Below are 19,668 nucleotides of genomic sequence, written 5' to 3'. Positions count from 1 at the left end.
TGTTTGGGGCTCTTTATTTGGCCCATAAGAGGCCAACCCATAGACAAGTGGCAAACGAATCTATTGATAGAATCGATATCATTAGGCATTAGAATAGTATGGTGACATGTACTGGTTTATTTCTTCTCTTGCGAACGTTAATAGTTTTTTTTTTTTGTAATGGATGATAATGGGATGGTAACCCTACCCTCACTAACGGTATACACTGGGCACGAGTGAGGAATGATAGGTGAGACTTTGTACAAAAGACAATTGCTTGGGTACCTCTGTCCCATTCGTGTTTCAACCGTGAAGCAGTTGTGTTGTTTGCATGGCTGTGTTTCGGTTTGAAGGGTGGAATATGGCGTGAATTTACTGGGTACAGAGGAATAACACCTGAGTCCTCAGGAATGGCAACGCATGGAGGGTGTCATGGGCAAAACAGTATACTCTGTTATGTCCATGATACTGCTCATGTCTATAGGCGAGGGTTACCACTTTCCATCAGGTGGGCCGTCAGCTTGTTTGCCATTCTAAGTTGTATAAAAAAATTAAAAGAAATCAGTTAGCTCGTCTTGATGAATACACCTAGAATTCAGTTCCACGATGGTTTCCAGAGTATATTGCTAGCAATGGGACTGGTAATATGCATTACTAACATGCCCTTCTTCCCTAGCGTTAACAAATTAGGAAAGGGCATTATATTAATTAACCTTTCCTAATCTCAGGTTATTCAATAATTTATAATAAATTTAGATACACGACTGGTATAAGAGACTGAAGTCGGTGGTGACCGTTTTTTCTGGCATCATTGTCTACTGAAACCCCATATATAGATATCGAAGCGGTATTGATGTTATCCATGCCTCTAACAGATAAATAGATATTTTTTATTGTTTCTTCCAAACGATTACAATAGTAAACTTATAAATACTAACAATTACAAGAAATTATCACAGTGAGAAAACAATAGGCGACCTTATCGCTAAAAGTGACAGGGGGGAAAAGGCTTGTTAATAACGAGGTCTAATAGCCCCGTTGCTAGCAATTGATCCTCTCAGGTCGACCTACACGCGGTTCCCCCTGGAAACCATCATGGTTAATTCTTGTCGAATTCATCATGGTGGATTAACTGACCTGCATTCATTCTCACTTATCATCTTCCACTGGTGCCTCGTCGGTGTATACCGATAGCGCGGGCGGGGTTACCATTTTCAGCTATTATTATCGCTAAAAGCGATCTCTTGCAGGCAACGTCTGGATGGAGAGGAGTAATTATAAACAGTTCATCGGAAGCATGATGAATATTCTAACAGAGACGATTCTATTGCTAGCTTCGATTGTCACTTGTCTAGCGAAGAGTGAAAATGGAGAGGTGGATGTTAATGAAATAAAACATTAAATATCTGCTATATATTACAGATTTATTTTTCTTTACACATTTTACAATAACTTATAATAATATCGTTTATTTATTAAAAATTCAACAAGGCTGTCTTTATATTTTTTTACATGTAATATGTCATGAGTACGAGAATGTACGTGTACATTTTTTGAAAAAATATAATAAAACAGATTGAACTGTAAACTCTTTTTTTTTTCTTTATTAATCACTAACAGGCTGATGTAATCAAGTGTTACCTTATGTAAAAAAATATTAAATGTTACATTATATTGAAGTCAATTTAAGAGTGCCCGAAATCGACGAGCCTGTATAAAGAGAGGTATGTATGTGAAGGAAACTAAGAGAGGGCAAGTAGCGGTCTGAGCTGTCTGCCTATTCCTAGGTGGTAATAGCGTGAGCGTATAATAATAATTATATACATGAGAATCTTACTACACTGGAATGTTCTATTTTACGTTATCGATGTAATACTCTATTTAGAATAAAAAAATACACGTCTTGTCAGTATTTGTCAAGCTTTAATAATGGAGTTAAATACTGTAATCTAAAATGCAATCATAAAAAAAAAAAATATAAAGAATGGAATCTGAGAATTTTGATAAACTCATATACCGTAATTCGCACAATTACATGTTTGTCAACATAATTTTAATACCTTATTTTTTAATAAAATAAAGTAACTGCATGCTTCTTGGAATGTATTTGTTTGTGTAGTGTCATATTTTAAAACACATTCCTTGGCAAAAACGGTCTCTCGCGGTAAAAACAAAGTCATTTATATAGATACAGATCTTAATTTTTAAATGTAATATAAAATTGTAATCGTCCTATATATGTAACTTTATCATTTATTTTCTATTGTTGCATAATTATTGTTCTTTTTTTTTTCAAATATGTTTATAAACCTTATCATTTTAAATATTTACATGAACTACATTTTAACTATAAATTGTCTGAAAATAATATGATTACCTTATGTCTGTTCGCACAACCGTCTTTAGGAACGTAAATGAGTGTATTTTACGCATTTAAAATGTGCTTCTTTTTACGGCAGTCGGGTGATAGAATGGACGCTTCCCAAAAATGTTACTAGTTGGCGCCACTAGCGCTTGAGTTATAGTTGAAATATTTTATTATCATAAAAAGTATATATGCGCGAACGCATGGCCAACTTTTGAAAAGCGTCCATTGTTTTATAATTGAATAAAATATATCGCTGACTTCAAATCATAGAGTCACACATGCAAATATGAGATTTTAAAAAAAGTTAATAATAATATTAGTTTTTTTTATACAACTTAGAATGGCAAACAAGCTGACGGCCCACCTGATGGAAAGTGGTAACCGTCGCCTATAGACATGAGCAGTACCGTGGACATAACAGAGTATACTGTTTCGCCCATGATACCCCCCATGCGTTGCCATTCGTGAGGACTCAGGTGTTATTCCTCTGTACAATAGTTTATACAATGTTTGTCTTATAAATTATGCATTCTACCTAATAAAGATAGTATTTATTTTCAATTTAGCCCATTTAAAAAAAATGGTTTTATCTCTAGATATTGCGTGTACGCCCCTATAATTTGGAATCTGCTATATAATATTACTGTGTTTCATGAATGAAAAATTTATAAATTAAATTTTTTTCAAGTTGTACATTTAAATACGTTCTGAAATACATTTAAATTATCGTAGATTAAGAAAAGTATTTATGGTAACAAATTATCATAAAAGTAACACTGAGGTCCTCAACTAATTCCGATTAGATTAACTATCATCGCATTTGTAATGATAAACTAACCATCTAATAAAAAAAATAACCGTCGCCTAAAATAGAACGACCATAGACATTACAAACTACTAAAGCTTATGGTATTGTGATACTCTCTGTGTATGTCTATAGCAAAGATTTGTTCTTAAGTCTATAAAATAACTCACACATTTGATGTTTGTAACTATTTCATATATACTTACTATAGGTATACTTTTCTAGGTATCAAATTGGAACTCAAACTCATCAGACCACAAAGCAGCATGTTCAAATATATTAAAAGATAAATATTTATATATATAATATAAACAGCAAAAATCTTTTCCGGCTGCAATAAAATTTGCAGAAAATAAACTTATATATAATACTATAAAAATATATTGTACAACGTCTTAAGATTAGTAATTAAATACGATGGACGACGTGAGCACCAGTAAACATAATGTCTTAGGCCTAGCCTGTTTTATTTTTCTTTACCATCTCATGTCTATTTCGACTCATGCAGAAATCTAGTGTTGCCATATTTAACAAAATTTATATCTGTGTATATAATATGCAATAAAAAAAAAGTTATAACTATACATAAAAATGTTTTATATTCTATATTTACTCTTAGTATTGCATATTAATACTTTTTCGTCCTTCGTTGTTTTTTAAATGACAAAATCAGATAAAAAGTCACACAGAGTATAAATTACGTGTGACAATTAAAAAAAAAACAAAAGAACAGATTATAACAGTTGAGAGCGAACCGTGAATTAATTAGATAAAAAAATAAATTTTACTATTTATAAATTACTATGTACTTTGCTCGATACGTTCTTATAATATTTAAGTACAATTTCAATATATACACATAAGTAGTATACAATTAAAAATAAAAACATAATAATAAAAACGTTAGTAATTTCGAACAGGCCAGTATTCGCAAAATCATACGAAATTAAAAAAAAAATCAAAAGATTGCACATGTGTCTATGAAGTGAAAATATTAAAACTACATATAAGCAGCAAGCCCTCGGCATATATAATATTTACAAATAAAAATCTCAAAGATATATATACAGTACAGTTTCTTATCTAAATCAACGCGATACATCTATTACGATATGTATACAATTTTTTATAAAAATATTTAAAACAAATATTATTTTTATAAATTCCAACAGATAATAATCAAATAATAGTCAATCTTCAAATAAAAAAAAAAACTAATGAAATAGGTGCACCTAGTATCGAAGCTGCAACATCACAGACTACACACACCTACATACAAATATGACAAAAGCTTTGGACTCGTAAGGGTAATTATTTATTAAATACATTCATAATAACCCTTAGAGACTTACCCTCTTATTCATAAAAACGCCAAATCTCTTATAAACCTACTTACCTATTAAAACGTTTTGTCTCTTTTGCGCTTATTTTTTAACTTGAAAGATATTGACAAAACACTTTAATTTTTTTATTTTATACAACTTAGAATGGCAAACAAGCTGACGGCCAACCTGATGGAAAGTTGTAACCGTCGCCTATAGACATGAGCAGTACCATGGACATAATAACATAGTTAGGAGGTGGGGGGGAGGTATTGTTAGTAATGTGGACTACCAGTCCCATTGCTAGCAATATACCCTGTCAGGTCGACCTCTACGTGGTCCCCCCTGCAGTCATCAATCATCGTGCTGAATTCCAAGCGGACTCATGACGATGAGCTAATCGATCTGCCTCTTCATCTTCACCTATCATCCTTCACTGGTTTCTCGCCGGCGTATACCGTTAACACAGACGGGGTTGCATTATCATCCATAAAAAAAAAAACAAAAAACACTTTAATAGTTAAAATAGATTTATAAGACGTTATAGTTTTTATGAATAAAGGGCTCAGTAACATCCCTATTTTTGCGTTGAAGGCATAAATTAATTTAAGTTCCTTTTAGAATATATTTTTTACTCGCCTATTCCGTTGTGTATAATATTAAATAGTAAGTACCGCATCGAGCCGCCACGGGAACCGCCATCGGCGCTAGGGGCGCAGATGCAAATACTCAGAGACAAACACACGCAGGATCTTGTTCAGATTGTCTATGGTATTGAAGTCGAGGGCGGTGATGTCGTCGCGGGCGGTGTGCCACACGCTCGGGAAAGGTGACGGGATCAGGTGCAGTACGTCAACATCTGAAAGGCAGACATAGAAGCAATTTTTTTTTTTTATACCACGAAGGCGGAAAACTAGCGTACAGCCCATCTGATGGTAGACAGTCACTGTAGTCTATGGACGTCTACAACACTAGAGATGAGGGTTATAAATAAACAGTGGCAGGGCAAGGTTTAGAGGAAGGGATTGCTAGTAATGCGGAGGTTAGTCGCCGTTGCTATCAATATACCCTATCAGGTCGACCTCCACGCGGTTCACCCTGGAAACTATCGTGGTTAATTTATCGTTGAATTCGAAACGACGGCCTAACTGACCTGCTTTCATTGTCACCTATCACTCCTCACTGATGCCCCGCCAGCGTATACCGATAGCGTAGGCGGGGTTACCACTTTCCATCAGGTGGGTCGTCAACTTGTTTGCCATTCAAACTTGCATAAAAAAAAATCGAAACATTTCTCATAGGTAAGTACTGTAGGGAGACCGTGTTTCAAATTATCAACTGAAAACTAACAAAGTAATGCAAAACTATGATAATAAATCATAACTTCCTATAAGATGTCGCAATATCAATGATAAGAAAAAAAGATAAAATTCTTATATCTACATCCATTGATTTAAACAGCAAAACCCAAGATACATCAGACAGTAACTACAAATCGGGTGAAAATTGGGGAGAGAGGGGGGGATTATTATGACTAACAATCTCTTTCCCACCAATGGAGTTAAATAGCCCCATTACCAGCAATATACCCTTGTCAGGTCGACCTGCACGTGGTTCCCCCTGGAAACCATCGTGGTTAATTCTATTCTGAACTGGATGGGCTAACTGACCTATTTTCATCCTCATCTATCATCTCTTACTAAACCAACAGTCAGTTAACAAAACTGACTGTTGGTTTAGTAAGTCAACTAAAACAAAAGTTTGCATATACAAAAAAAAGGGCTCATTGAAAATTTTCTTTAGAAATTTGATCAAAATTGATTCAACAGTTTAGTTTGTACATCAAAATACGTGGTTTTGTCACGATTGAAGTCGGTTATATCCGGATTAATCAACACCTTCCAATCACGCGTACGAAGCCGCGGTTATTAACTAGTTGCTTACAATCGGTTGGCAGTTATTATTGAAAGTTAGAAAGCAACATTTGATCGGTTGACCATGACTGATTCGAGGCATCAAGGCGACCTAGTCCCCTGGAGCGTATATAATGTTGATTTAGTGTACGCAGTTACGACTTATTGATATCAATAAAAGCAAGCAATTTTCCAGAGTTTCCTATACAGGTTTCATATGAATCCTTGTTGATATAATAAATGTGAAAGTATATTTGTTTGGTGCCCCTAGGCACCTTAAAAACTAATATTAAAGGAATATATTTCCATGGTGTCGTGAGAGGCGATTAAGGGAACTTCATGGTAGATCATTCAGGGCTTCGTAGAGGAATGAACAGCAACAACCCTCTTAAAACATTACCATCATCACCACCACCACCACAAGCCAACAGTCTTCACAATGCTGTATTCTGAGTATTCTTAACACATTAATGATGGGAGATTGTGGCGAAAGTATGCTAGGTAACGCGGCGATTTTGCCACTTCTCCATGACGAGTATATTCGTCAATCACAGTTAACTGGTTAAGCTACAGTCGAGATAAATCGTATTACTACGACTCCTGCCTTTAAGCTACGGTCGAGATAAATCTTACTACTACGACTCCCGCCTTTAAACTACAGTCGAGATAAATCCTATTACTATGACTCCAGCCTTTAAGCTATAGTCAAGATAAATCATATTACTACGACTCCCGCCTGTAAGCTACAGTCTAGATAAATCTTATTACTACGCCTCCCGCCTTTAAGCTACAGTCGAGATAAATCGTATTTTACTATGACTCCCGCCTGTAAGCTACAGTCGAGATAAATCTTATTACTACGACTCCCGCCTTTAAGCCACAGTCGAGATAAATCCTATTACTATGACTCCCGCCTTTAAGCTACAGTCGAGATAAATCTTATTACTATGACTCCCGCCTTTAAGCTACAGTCGAGATAAATCTTATTACTATGACTCCCGCCTTTAAGCTACAGTCGAGATAAATCCTATTACTATGACTCCCGCCTTTAAGCTACAGTTGAGATAAATATTATTACTATGACTCACGCCTTTAATGTGATAAATAGTTTGTTTATACAGTATTGTGGAGAATGAATAAATATTATGAATTTTGAATTATACCATATAAAATGCATTATACCTATTACTTGTGCAATTATAAAACATTACAATTTGTATGTCAACAGGTAACAACTATGAACGTGACTTTATTATTAATCAGCTCGTCGTGTAAAGAAATTAAACATTTTGAAATTGAGGAAATATTAATAAAACTACGTATCGCCGGCGTGGGTGGAAAAGTAAACAAATCCATTTTTGCAATTACAAGATAATCGGCATGTATTTGTACTATTTTTTCTTCGTTTGTCATAATTTACTGTCTATTAGTTAATTATGACAAACGTCTTATGAAAAATGTCTTAATTTAGTTGAATCTAAGTTTTTTTTTTCCTTTTTTTTTTTATACAACTTAGAATGGCAAACAAGCTGACGGCCCACCTGATAGAAAGTGGTAACCGTCGCCTATAGACATGGGCAGTACCATGGACATAACAGAATATACTGTTTCGCCCATTATACCCCCATGCGTTGTCATTCCTGAGGACTCGGGTGTTATTCCCTGTACCCTGTAAATTCACTGCCATATCCCACTCTTCAAATCAAAACACAGCCATGCAAACACAACTGCTTCGCGGTTGAAACACGAATGGGACAGAGGTACCCAAGCAATCGACTTTTGTACAAAGTATCGCTCTGGTAAGTAGCGATGTCATGTGCATTAGTTAAATTTTTATTTGTATAAACCTGTTTTGGCTTCTTGTCTTTACTGTTTTTTTTTTATTATAAATTTTTTTAACTGTTAGTTTTTTTTTTAATAAAAAAAATATAAAAAATATGTAGATATTTTTCGAGATTATCTATTGAACAAACAAAAAATCTAATGTTACCTCTGTAATATTAAAATTAACAATTAACTACATATTATTCTATATATAACACTTACTTCTCCTCAAGAACGGTATGTGGTCGTCTTCTATGAAGGCTCCTGAGCTCATCAACCTGAAATACGTCTGTTCCACCTTGCCCTTCGAGTACGCTTGCAGCTGATCGAGCTCGGCCAATCTCTGCTCGGCGCTGGCCAATCGCACATACCACTTCTCGGTCGCTTTAAAATAGCTGTAGAACACTGGGTCTGGTGCGCCGAGCAAGTCCAACAGCACAAGGACATCCTGAGTGAAAATATTAATAATTAATTTAGGAAACACACTTCCCTATACTTTTTTTAATAGATCATAATGGAATGGTTACCCCGTCTACGCTAACGATATACGCTGGCGTGGCACCAGTGAGGGATGACAGGTGAGAATGATAAGGCAGGTCAGTTAACCTATCGTTAAAGCTAACCTGGAATTCAGCACGATGGTTTTCAAGAGGGACCGCGAGGAGATCAACCTGACAGGGTACGTTGCTAACAATGGCACTGACAGTAATGCGGACTAATAATGCCTTCCCTCCACTTTTCTGTATTAACTTGGATCTGGGTGTTTTGCCCATTGTGCCCCCAGGTGTTCTTTGCCTAGTTCCTCTTAACACGAAGTTAAGTTACTTATATTATTATTAGTTTTTAGGCGATTATATTATTAGTTTTTCTTATAAATTCATCACGATGGGTTAACTAACATGCCCTCGTCTTTACCTATTACATTACATTATTTACATTCATTGGTACCTACTTCGCCACCGTATTCCAATAGTGCAAACGGAGTTACCAGTCCATTTGCATAATTAAAAAATCAAATCATTCACTTAGACACCACCAGTGTAAACAAATAGTGCTAATCCATTTACGTTTTAATTTTTAAATACTTCTAATGTAATAACCTGTATTCAAGCAAATAAAGTTATTCATACGAACTATAATAAACTGCAATGAATTTGTATAACTCACCATTCTTTGCAGGTGGTTGGCACCATCTCTGTACGGTTTGCTCTGCCATTTCTTTGCCAAATGCCTGGCACCGTAGATCGAGTCATTTGGACCCCATTGCCTAAAGGCCTCCTCGCCATCAAAAAATATGAACATGAGACTCAGATTGGACTCCTTTAGCTTGTTAAGCTGTGACGACATAACTTTCGCCAGATTTATCATCATTGCGCATGGCACGGCCGAGTCTGTTGCACCTGATAAAACATTTCTTTTATGCAACTTGAAAAACACATACCTGATAAAAATGGTAAGTATACTCTATAGACATAGGGGATAAGGGATTTTTAATAATGGAGCTAATAGCCCTATTGCAGGTCTACCTCCATGTGGTTCCCCGTGGAAACCATCGTGGTTAATTCTAGTGAAATTCGTCATGATGAGCTGACAGACCTGCTGTCTACTGACATCCCACTTAATGAAAAATAATAACCGTCACTTATAGACAGATCACAATTCTTATTCTTAAGATTTACGGTTCCGTACCTCCATACTCTGTAATTTCTAGAAAAAAACTTCAATTAGCATTTTAACTGCTACTTCATATTCTTAAAGCCGAAACATATTAATATAAGTCGAGTTGCTGAAGGCTAGATGACTAAATAAACTCTGTCATATCTGTCTGTTTACTAAATATCTATTTATTGTATGGATAATCTGGTAGTATTGTTTTATTGTTACCCTATTCCCTTTGACCGCATCAGAATATCAGTGCTTTGCTCTTTTGAGGGCGAAGCAATAAACTGAGTTGTGACCATTTTGTATTGCTATGGCACACGCACAAACGAAAATTTGTATTTAGCTTTATGTATTTTTTTAATCGTTTATGTTATCTCGCTTTTTTTTATATCTATGTTGTAATTTGTGCGCTGTAAGTAATGCAAATAAATTATCTATCTATCTAAAAATAATTAAAATTGAGAAAGAGAATACTGTTCAAATGACTTTGTCTCCTTCTAGGTGATGTTCTTAATGTTGATATCCTTAGAATATTAATATTTATCCCTTCAATAAAATTAAAAGAAAGTCGTTATTCAAAAGGCTTGTTTACTAAGCCCATTAATAGAAAATGTTTAAATTCGGAATGTTATGTTTACCAGAGGGAGACTTTGTACAAAAGTCAATTGCTTGGGTATCTCTTTCCGATTCGTGTTTCAACCGTAAAGTAGTTGTGTCTGCATGGCTGTGTTTCGGTTTGAATGGTGGGATATGGCGTGAATTTACAGGGTACAGAGGAATAACATCTGAGTTCTTAGGAATGGCAACACAATGGAGGTATCATGGGCGAAACAGTATACTCTGTTATGTCCATGGTACTGCTCATGTGTATAGGTGAGAGTTACCACTTTCCATCAAGTGGGCTGTCAGCTTGTTTGCCATTCTAAGTAGTATATAAAAAATGTTATCTGATGAGAAAAAATTGTAAAATTCTAAATTGTTTAATTATTTTTATTTATTTATTTTAAATACATACCGACAAATACATGTTCTCTTGTATATTTACTATCATAATGGCAAGCGAGCACTAAAAATCTATCTGCATCAGGATTCAACTTTGCTATGATATTTTTAAAGTTCAATGTTCCAAATACAGGTGTCTGGTCAGGGAAAACATTTTCTGTGACATCCCAACCCAACGTTTTCATCTCGTTTGCTATGTAGTTGCCAACTTTTTCATGGTTCGGAGTACCAACAACTCGTGGCACTAAAATTTCATTTAATATAGATTTAAAATCATCCATATTTGACATTCTAGCTATAGATATAACATCATTATCAGTCAATTCTTTTGCTTCATGGAAATTCTGCAAAAAAAAATATAGTTATAAATATGTGTAAATTGTAAATTAATAGTGTTTTTAAAAAAAAAAAACTATAAATTTTTATTAATTTGGGGAATAATAATAAATGCATAATTAGAACAAATGGAAGGAACACTTGTTCTAATTACGCATTTATTATTATTTCAGCCGTTAACTCTGTCCACTGCTGAACATAAGCTTTCCCTATAAGAGAGTTATGCCAATAGTTGCCATGCTTGGCAGGCGAGTTGGCTAATTATGCATGTGTTACAGTTAATGTGATAACTGCATTTTTATAGATAAATAGATAGTCTTTATTATCACTGATAATATTTTAAAAAACAACAATAAAAAAGAAATAAACAATTCATTTTGTAATTCTATACTGACTATATAAAAATTGTCTGCATGAATCTCTGTCTTATTCTGGATTGCAACTATGATTATATGGATGTTTAAAGAATGTAGAATAACAGTGAAATTATTGTGGACTAAATTATAAATACACAAGCTGTCAGGAACTATAATATAGGAGAAATACCATGAGCGTCATATATTTTAAAGTTACTACTTTGCATCAAGTGAACCTTCAGCTTGTTCTCATACTAAATTGCACAAAATAAATTATTATTTTGGAAAACTATTTTTATGAGACAAAACACTATCGAAAGTTTACTTCTTAAATAAGACCTTCACAATAAATACTTGTTCCTACTTTCGAAAATTGAAATGTTTACAAGTCAATAAACATCCATAAAAGTTTTAAAAACTTACCTTCTCTTCGTAGAATTTCAATGCCCCATCAGTGTTTACAAACGTAAAACACAACACGGCCACTACCAAGTGCTTGATCATTTTTAATATATTATATACAAAAATCGCACTTTTAAATATAATTAACGTGATTTCTTATATATATTAGTTAAATATTTTTGTGTTAACTTTATAAGGACAAAACGCGCTAGTTTAATAGATATTAATTATTTAGATTAAACAATCCATACGATTAGTACTAAAAATAATTAGTAATCACAGATTATTTGAATCATTTCAAAATCAAGTTAGAAAAACGACAACACATCAGACAACCTTCGTCCTTCTGTCAGTGAGTACCCCTCCCCGCTCTCCTCTCAAGCCTCTCTCTTCCCCTTCGTCACGTACCTATGATAGGTAGATAGACATACTTACGTCACGACATCTGATTTTTGACATTTCCGTTTTGGGATACCATGCGATAAATAAAAGTGCACATAAATCAAAATAAATGTTCTAGACTCCGTGATAGAGAAGTTAAAATTATTTTATTAGAATGCTATGGTACAAACGTTATATTTGATATATAGCACTCGACATACGCACATTCCACTGAGTAGGTAATAAAAATATATGTATTATAAATATACTTATTTCTTGTTTAATATTATTAATAGCCTATAGCAACCGGCTCGACTTCACTCGGGTGCAAATTATACATTTTATGTGCGGAAAAACATTATATAAATAACACTGAAATATGTATCAAAATCTGTGCCATGGTTTAAAAGAAATAAGCTGAAAAAAAATATAAACGCTAATTGCGTTTTAGTTTTATCATCATCATCATCATATTAGCCTTTAACTGCCCACTGCTGAATCTTGCTTGGAGGAGTTTTGCCAGTAGTTGCCACGCTTAGGAGGCGGATTGGCAATCGCAGTTAGGCTTTAGAGATGTTTTAAAGTGACGTTGCTACCTATCCCTCGCCTTCTCTTCGTCTTTTACGACACTGATGGGAAAGGAAGGGGTGGCCTACTATGCCGGGACCACACGGCTTTAGTTTTATACTATATATAAAATAATTGATCATAATATAAAAAAATAAAATGTCTATATTAAAATAGAATAACGATAATATAATAAAGAACAAATTGAATTGTTTTTATAAATAACTGTTTATTTTGCGACTTTATTCCAAGTTTTAGAATAAAAGTATTATTAAGTTAACCTAAAATTTGGTCTGTGGACTAAATTTCAATGCAATTTATTCCAATATTTAGCGTTTTGAGTATCAAATGATAAAATTTAAATAACTTTAAAAAATTACATTTTCATATATTACTTACTATGTTATGCGGCTTCATCCTTGTTATTCAATATATATGAAGAAACCTGTAAGCTTCTCTATATACCATACTGGTGCATATACTAGTCTAGGTTATGAACATCGATAAGTACCCATAATAAAAAAATTACCAACAAATGAAGGAATTTTTCATATAGACATCCCCAGAAAGAAAATGTAGATTAAATACGGAAAAACTTACAGATCCGCAATTCCGTTAAAAAATAGTTGTTTTATACCTACTTGAAGTATATGAGCTACTAATTTATTAATATAAAAGTAATAATAATAAATACTATTTATTTATACATAATCAATTTGCATAAAAAAATGGTCTGTTACATTAAATCTAATATTTTTGAAATTATCACAGAACCTCTAAATAAAGTTAGTAACAAATTGAGACATGCAATCAATAGGATTTTGATATATACTACAATTAAACACTAGTAGAATTGTATGGTCGGGTTAATTATTTGTTTATGTACATTTTTATTTAGTTCTGTTGCTGTTAAAACAGATTTAGATATTCTCTATTTAATCATAATTAATAAGTTTAGCTCTTCAGATCAAATATGTATTTTTTTTAAATCCATTTTAGTATTTTTTCCCCAACCTTTTAGAATTTTTTTTTTAATAACTATGGCTCGAAAAATTTTTTCCATGGCAAATTGTGTAATAGATTGGATTTCAGAAAACAGATAATGTAGTTAGGTCAATTGGCAATTTTAAAAATAAAATAATAAATAGCATATCGTTGGATTATTTTTTATTATGGAAGTATTAATAACTGTATGTAATGGATACATAATTATACCACTATAAAATTGTTTTTGACAATAATTATAATAATTCTTACAACTAGTGAAAATAATTTTAAACATTTAAATAGGTAACGCCTTCTTGGGAGATTTTGTTACGTCTACATAAAAATATTCTGCTTGTTCTTTGACAAAAAACAATGACGTAACTAAAGTCGTTTGACGTCGGCAGGCATCTCACGAATGAAGAATGAACATTTTGAATGAAAATAGACCTTAACACTATGATTTAAGATCGAAAATTTCAATATTTCCTATTTTTCAATATGTTTTGGAAATGTAGGCGTTGCGTGGGTGAAATCTTTTCAGCAAAGATATTGGACTACTTGTTCTTAACTTTTTAGTTAAGTACCTATATAGTAAAAACAAAACAAGAAGTCCAATAACTGGATACATAAGGATATACATATGTAGCTATCCGCACTGCGAAATTTTCCCACATATTTTTAAAATTGTTTTACTATTATATAAATACGAGTATATTGCAAAATATATACTCCAAGAAAATAAGTATTAATTTATAAATGTCAGCGTAATGTACCCATATAGGTAGGGGCAGGGGCAGGGGCAGTGGAGTTGTTTTTTTTTCCAAAATTATTTGGTTCGCGATTGGGAGATGAGATAGATAGATACTCTTTATTGTTTCCTCCAAAAGATTACAATAGTAAACTTATTATAAATATAAATAATTACAAGAAATAATCACAATGAGAAAACAATGGGCGACCTGATCGCTAAGAGCGATCTCTTCCAGGCAACCTTTGGATGGAGAGGAGTAATTATAAACAATTTGGGTATTTAGCTTAAGCGTCTTAGTTGACTTAAGCTGCGATTTGATACAGCATAAAACCAGTGGAGTTGTTACTAATAGGGACTCGAGGGGGAAAGGGATTGTTAGTAATGAAGGTCAAATAGCCGCCCTATTACTAGCAATATACCCTGTCAGGTCGACCTCTACGTGGTTTACCCTGGAAACCATCGTGGCTAACTCTAGTTGAATTCGTCAGGATGGGCTAACTGACCTGCTTTCATCCTCATTAGTCATCTACCACTGTAGGTCAATAGCACAGGGGAGTTATCATTCCATTTTTATCCAATAATATCTAGGCATTGTGATCTCAGTATCCAGGTAAATAGATATATTCACTGCTGCAAAATAGACAGCCATTTAAATAGTTCTTTGACCACAAAAGGAACTTAAGTACTACTTTGAAATAACTTTTTAGGCGGAATGTACCTAGATAGGAGGGAAAGGGATTGTTAGTAATGGAGACTGAGAATCTCATTGCTAGCAATATACCCAACCAGGTCGACCTCCTCGCGGTTCTCCTTGGAAACTATCATGGTTAATTCCTGATGAATTCATCATGATGGGCTAACTGGCCTATTTTCATTCTCATCTATCACCCTTCACTGGTGCTCCGCCAGCGTATCCCGTTAGCGCAGGCGGGGTTACCATACCATTTTCACCCATAAAAAAAAAAGTACCTAGATACAGTTATCTACCTACTATATTAAAGATACTATTATTCCTAGTAACACTGTCACTATTGCGATATGTTTTAACTACATCCTATCGAGATAGATATAGCCTGATTTTAGTCATCTTTGTGTAAACAAGGTCAACGTAGCCTTCAATGGACATCTTTTATACTTAGCATACGTGGACAGAATTAATAAGTCAAATAATTGATAAACATCCTTGAAACCTGCAACAATAGCACAGGTGGTTTATAAGGCATCAAAAATATTTACGTAAAATTTATATAAAATTATCTATCTACTTACCGGTACCCGTTTGTATTTTCTTAAGAGAGGGACTGGCTGAAAACCAGCGCTGTGCAGCTGTACACATTGTACTGGGACACTCACAGCATCAGCTGAGCCACTTCCTTTTGCCTTACACGAGACACTGGAGGGAAGGGATTGTTTAATAATGAGATCTAACAGCCCCATTACTAACAATATACCTTATCAGGTCGACCTCCACGTGGTTCCTCCTGGAGACCATTGTGGTTAATTCTTGTGAAATTCATCACGATGGGCTAACTGACCTGCTTTCATCTTCACCTGTCATTTATCACTGGTGCCCCGCCAGCGTATACCGATAATGCAGGCGGGGTTACCATTCCATTATCATCCATAAAAAAAAAAACATGAGACACTTCTGATATATAATATTACTGTATTTTTCTAGTTATAAACATTTTCTATTCTATTCTTACCGATAAAGATATCATATGAACCGTTAGGGGGGTTTTGCCAGTAGTTGCCAAGTTTGGCAAGCGGGTTGGCAACTGCGTGTTTTGGTGATGTTTAAAAAAGGCGCTACTACCCAACTCTCTAAACTATAAAAATAACATATTCCAATCATCATCGTACCACTAGGAAGGCATTCGTTTCATCTATACACTATGATATTGACAATGCAGGCGGCTCCGTAATAAAGGTGTTCTAGTTTTCTCTATTCTTGCATTACTCTATTTGTAGTCCTTACTTATACTTCCTTATAGTCGCCTCAAAGGATGAAAAGCAGTAATAGAAAATAGTAATACCTATGATTCATGTTTACTAAACACATCGATTCAGTAGGTACGTATAAATTCTAGGTGTTTGATCCGCTTGTTTGCAACTTATAGCATCTGCCTTGTAAGTCCTAACACTTAAGCAATACCTAACCGGGGGGAAAGGGATTGTTAGTAATGGAGACTGAGAATCCCATTGCTAACAATATACCCAACCAAGTCGACCTCCTCGCGGTTCCCCCTGGAAACTATTATGGTTAATTCCTGATGAATTCACCATGATGGGCTAACTGGCCAGTTTTCATTCTCATCTATCACCCTTTACTGGTGCTCCGCCAGCGTATCCCGTTAGCGCGGGCGGGGTTACCATACCATTTTCATCCATAAACAAAAACACTTAAGCAATTAGGAAATAAAAAACTAGTACCTACTCTGATAATGAAAAAGTAATATATTTAAGTACCTATCTATATTAATGACAAATAATATAAAAAAAAGAATGTTACGCTCGTAGTCCTTATCAATAGAAAATTAGAATTAAAAAATTAGAAAAAATATACTTTTAAACCCATAATTTATTTTCTATTACTACTACGCGTGACAGTATGTCGTCCTTTGATTTTGAAAGTTTCTAGGTCACCTTTGTTACGAAGGTCTAATGTGAGATGTCTCGAGGGTTTTAAGCCCTTCAACGAGTTTAGTAATTAACATATTTATTGATATAATTACTCTTTAGATATTGCCGCAACTTTTCGTCGTATCCGACACTACGCCTTAATTTATACTGTGTTATATGTAACTCCATTTCACCAGCAATCTTTACTCTAATAGACTTTGGATAGATACGACTGGAGAAAACCACTTCTCCTTCTCCACAGAACACCTCTATAGAACTTGAATCAACAAATATGTGCCAAAATATTTTGTGAACTGGCGACCAATCTGCTCTTCTTACACCGTTTATTCCACCTCGATCCACACTCACACTTCCTAACTCGGAAGAGTATTCTATAGTATATCGTCGTATATTCGTTCCTCTTCCCCATTCAAATATAAGAACGGCATCATGTGAAACCGAAGTAGAATTCACCAGCATTTCAAAAGATCTTGTTTCAGCTTGGAATGCTTCTCCGGGACTGTACCAAGCACTTTCAAGAGCCTCCGTTCTCAATTCGGCAAGCTCTTTTATCGGTTTCATCAAAAGGCGACCATGAAAGCTAATACGTACTTCTCGGATTATTGTTAACATACTCGCCCATCCGTCTTTTGATTCTTTAAAATCACTGTCCCACGTACCGAGCCAGGCGACTAAAAGTCTTCTACCATCTAAAGCTTGCATAGTTTTCGCACCATAAAAGTCATGCCCATAATCGAGCTCGTTGAAAGTAGCCGTTGATATTTCAAGGTCTTCGAATTCTGTCGTGCCGTAGTTAAAGCTCCCGACAATGTATCCAGTTTGATAAAAGTTCCTAAACCTGTGTGCGTCCGGCCGAATTCCTTGAACAGACAGTATTAGCACATATTGGCCGTCGACTTCAAAGAAATCAGGATTCTCCCACATGTAGCCCATATCTTTGTATGAATGTACTAAAATAGAATCCAATTTCCAAATAAATAAATCTGGTGACGTGTATAGCAACAATACGGGACTTCCCTCGTGCACCGTTCCTAATATCATGTACCAAGTGTTACGAAACTTCCATACTTTGGGGTTTCTGAAGTCAGTGATTTCGAATGAAGGCTTTCTGATAATCGGGTTGTACAGGTACTTTTGGAAGACGATACCGTCGGAGCTAATAGCGACGTTTTGAGTCTGATACGTACTGTTTTTGGATAAAACATGCCCAGTGTAGAACAAGGCGAGGTAACCGTTGTGGACAACAGCCGACCCGGACAGGCATCCATGTCTATCATAAAAGTCATTTGGTATCAACGTTGGAGGATAATGAACCCAATCGACGAGATTATCACTGACCGCATGACCCCAGTGAATAGCACCCCATGCTCCTTTGTAAAGATGATACTGGTAGAAGACGTGGTATTGTCGTTTGAAGAAAACAAATCCGCTCGGATTGTTGAGCCAGCCCACTGGTGAAGAGACGTGATAGAGAGGTCTATATTTCTTTTTTAAACTAAAGTGTGTTTGCTCAATAAACTCTTTGAGATGAGTGAGATCGTTTGGTAATTCCGCGGCGGCCGCACATAGCCATATCAGTATTATTAGCACTTCCATCAGCGCGGGAGTTTCGACAACTACTAATTTTTTTAGATACCCTCTTATTATAAATTTAATAGAACTACAATATATTGTTTTCTAAACTTTATGGTATGATCATAATGAAGTTATGTCATCTTACAGTGACGATTAGTAAACAATTACGAAATAATTTGTCTACCTACGTAATAGATAGTGACAGCTATACTACAATAGCTAGACCGTAGAAGAATGTTGTACAAAAGATTACGTGTCAGATAAATAACTATATAATTCTAAATTCCTTCCCGTTCCTTTTTAATATCCCGTTTCGTTTGCTGTTTGTTAATGGCATAAAGGACTACACAAGATCTTTGCCAATAATATATATATACAATATATATATATATATATATATATATGGTATATATATATATATATATATATATATATATATATATATATATAGAGAGAGAGAGAGAGAGAGCGAGAGAGAGAGAGAGAGAGAGAGAGAGAGAATTTACAATACATAAAAAATAAGTTTATACAAATAAAAATTTAACTAATGAACATGACATCGCTACTTACCAGAGGGATACTTTGTACAAAAGTCGATTGCTTGGGTACCTCTGTCCCATTCGTGTTTCAATCGTAAAGCAGTTGTGTTTGCATGGCTGTGTTTCGGTTTGAAGGGTGGGATATGGCGTGAATTTACTGGGTACAGAGGAATAACACCTGAGTCCTCAGGAATGGCAACGCATGGGGGGTAACATGGGCGAAACAGTATACTCTGTTATGTCCATGGTACTGCTC

General features: G+C 34.7%; 2 protein-coding genes across 2 annotated transcripts; both read right to left on the bottom strand.

Moving 5' to 3' along the window:
- Positions 1-1,384: 1,384 nt before the first annotated feature.
- LOC113517714 (glutaminyl-peptide cyclotransferase-like) lies at positions 1,385-12,338 on the bottom strand. The gene is made up of 5 exons (XM_052903321.1): positions 11,991-12,338; positions 10,889-11,219; positions 9,379-9,611; positions 8,434-8,659; positions 1,385-5,333 (listed from the first exon to the last, which is right to left on the bottom strand). The coding sequence occupies exons 1-5, from the start codon at positions 12,069-12,071 to the stop codon at positions 5,182-5,184; spliced, it is 1,023 nt and encodes a 340-aa protein (XP_052759281.1). The 5' UTR covers positions 12,072-12,338; the 3' UTR covers positions 1,385-5,181.
- Positions 12,339-13,703: 1,365 nt separating this feature from the next.
- On the bottom strand, positions 13,704-19,221 carry LOC128202621 (sucrose-6-phosphate hydrolase-like). Its single transcript, XM_052903554.1, has one exon. It carries the CDS (start codon positions 18,892-18,894, stop codon positions 17,359-17,361), a length of 1,536 nt encoding a protein of 511 aa, XP_052759514.1. The 5' UTR covers positions 18,895-19,221; the 3' UTR covers positions 13,704-17,358.
- Positions 19,222-19,668: the final 447 nt, after the last annotated feature.

Source organism: Galleria mellonella, unplaced genomic scaffold, assembly GCF_026898425.1.
Source record: "Galleria mellonella isolate WM207_F2 unplaced genomic scaffold, CSIRO_AGI_GalMel_v1 utg139, whole genome shotgun sequence".
NCBI classification, from domain to species: Eukaryota; Metazoa; Arthropoda; class Insecta; order Lepidoptera; family Pyralidae; genus Galleria; species Galleria mellonella.
The sequence above is the reverse complement of the archived record's forward strand: the minus strand, read 5'-3'. Positions and strand labels throughout refer to the sequence as shown.

What these genes read in the sequence shown, in the direction of transcription:
- LOC128202621 (XM_052903554.1), bottom strand. Translation starts at nt 18,894, where the DNA reads ATGGAAGTGCTAATAATACTGATATGGCTATGTGCGGCCGCCGCGGAA.
- LOC113517714 (XM_052903321.1), bottom strand. Translation starts at nt 12,071, where the DNA reads ATGATCAAGCACTTGGTAGTGGCCGTGTTGTGTTTTACGTTTGTAAAC. An exon ending in TGAAATTCTACGAAGAGAAG is followed by an intron (nt 11,220 to 11,990) that starts GTAAGTTTTTAA and finishes TTTTTTTTGCAG; the next exon opens with AATTTCCATGAAGCAAAAGA. An exon ending in CCAACCACCTGCAAAGAATG is followed by an intron (nt 8,660 to 9,378) that starts GTGAGTTATACA and finishes ATTTTCACTCAG; the next exon opens with GATGTCCTTGTGCTGTTGGA.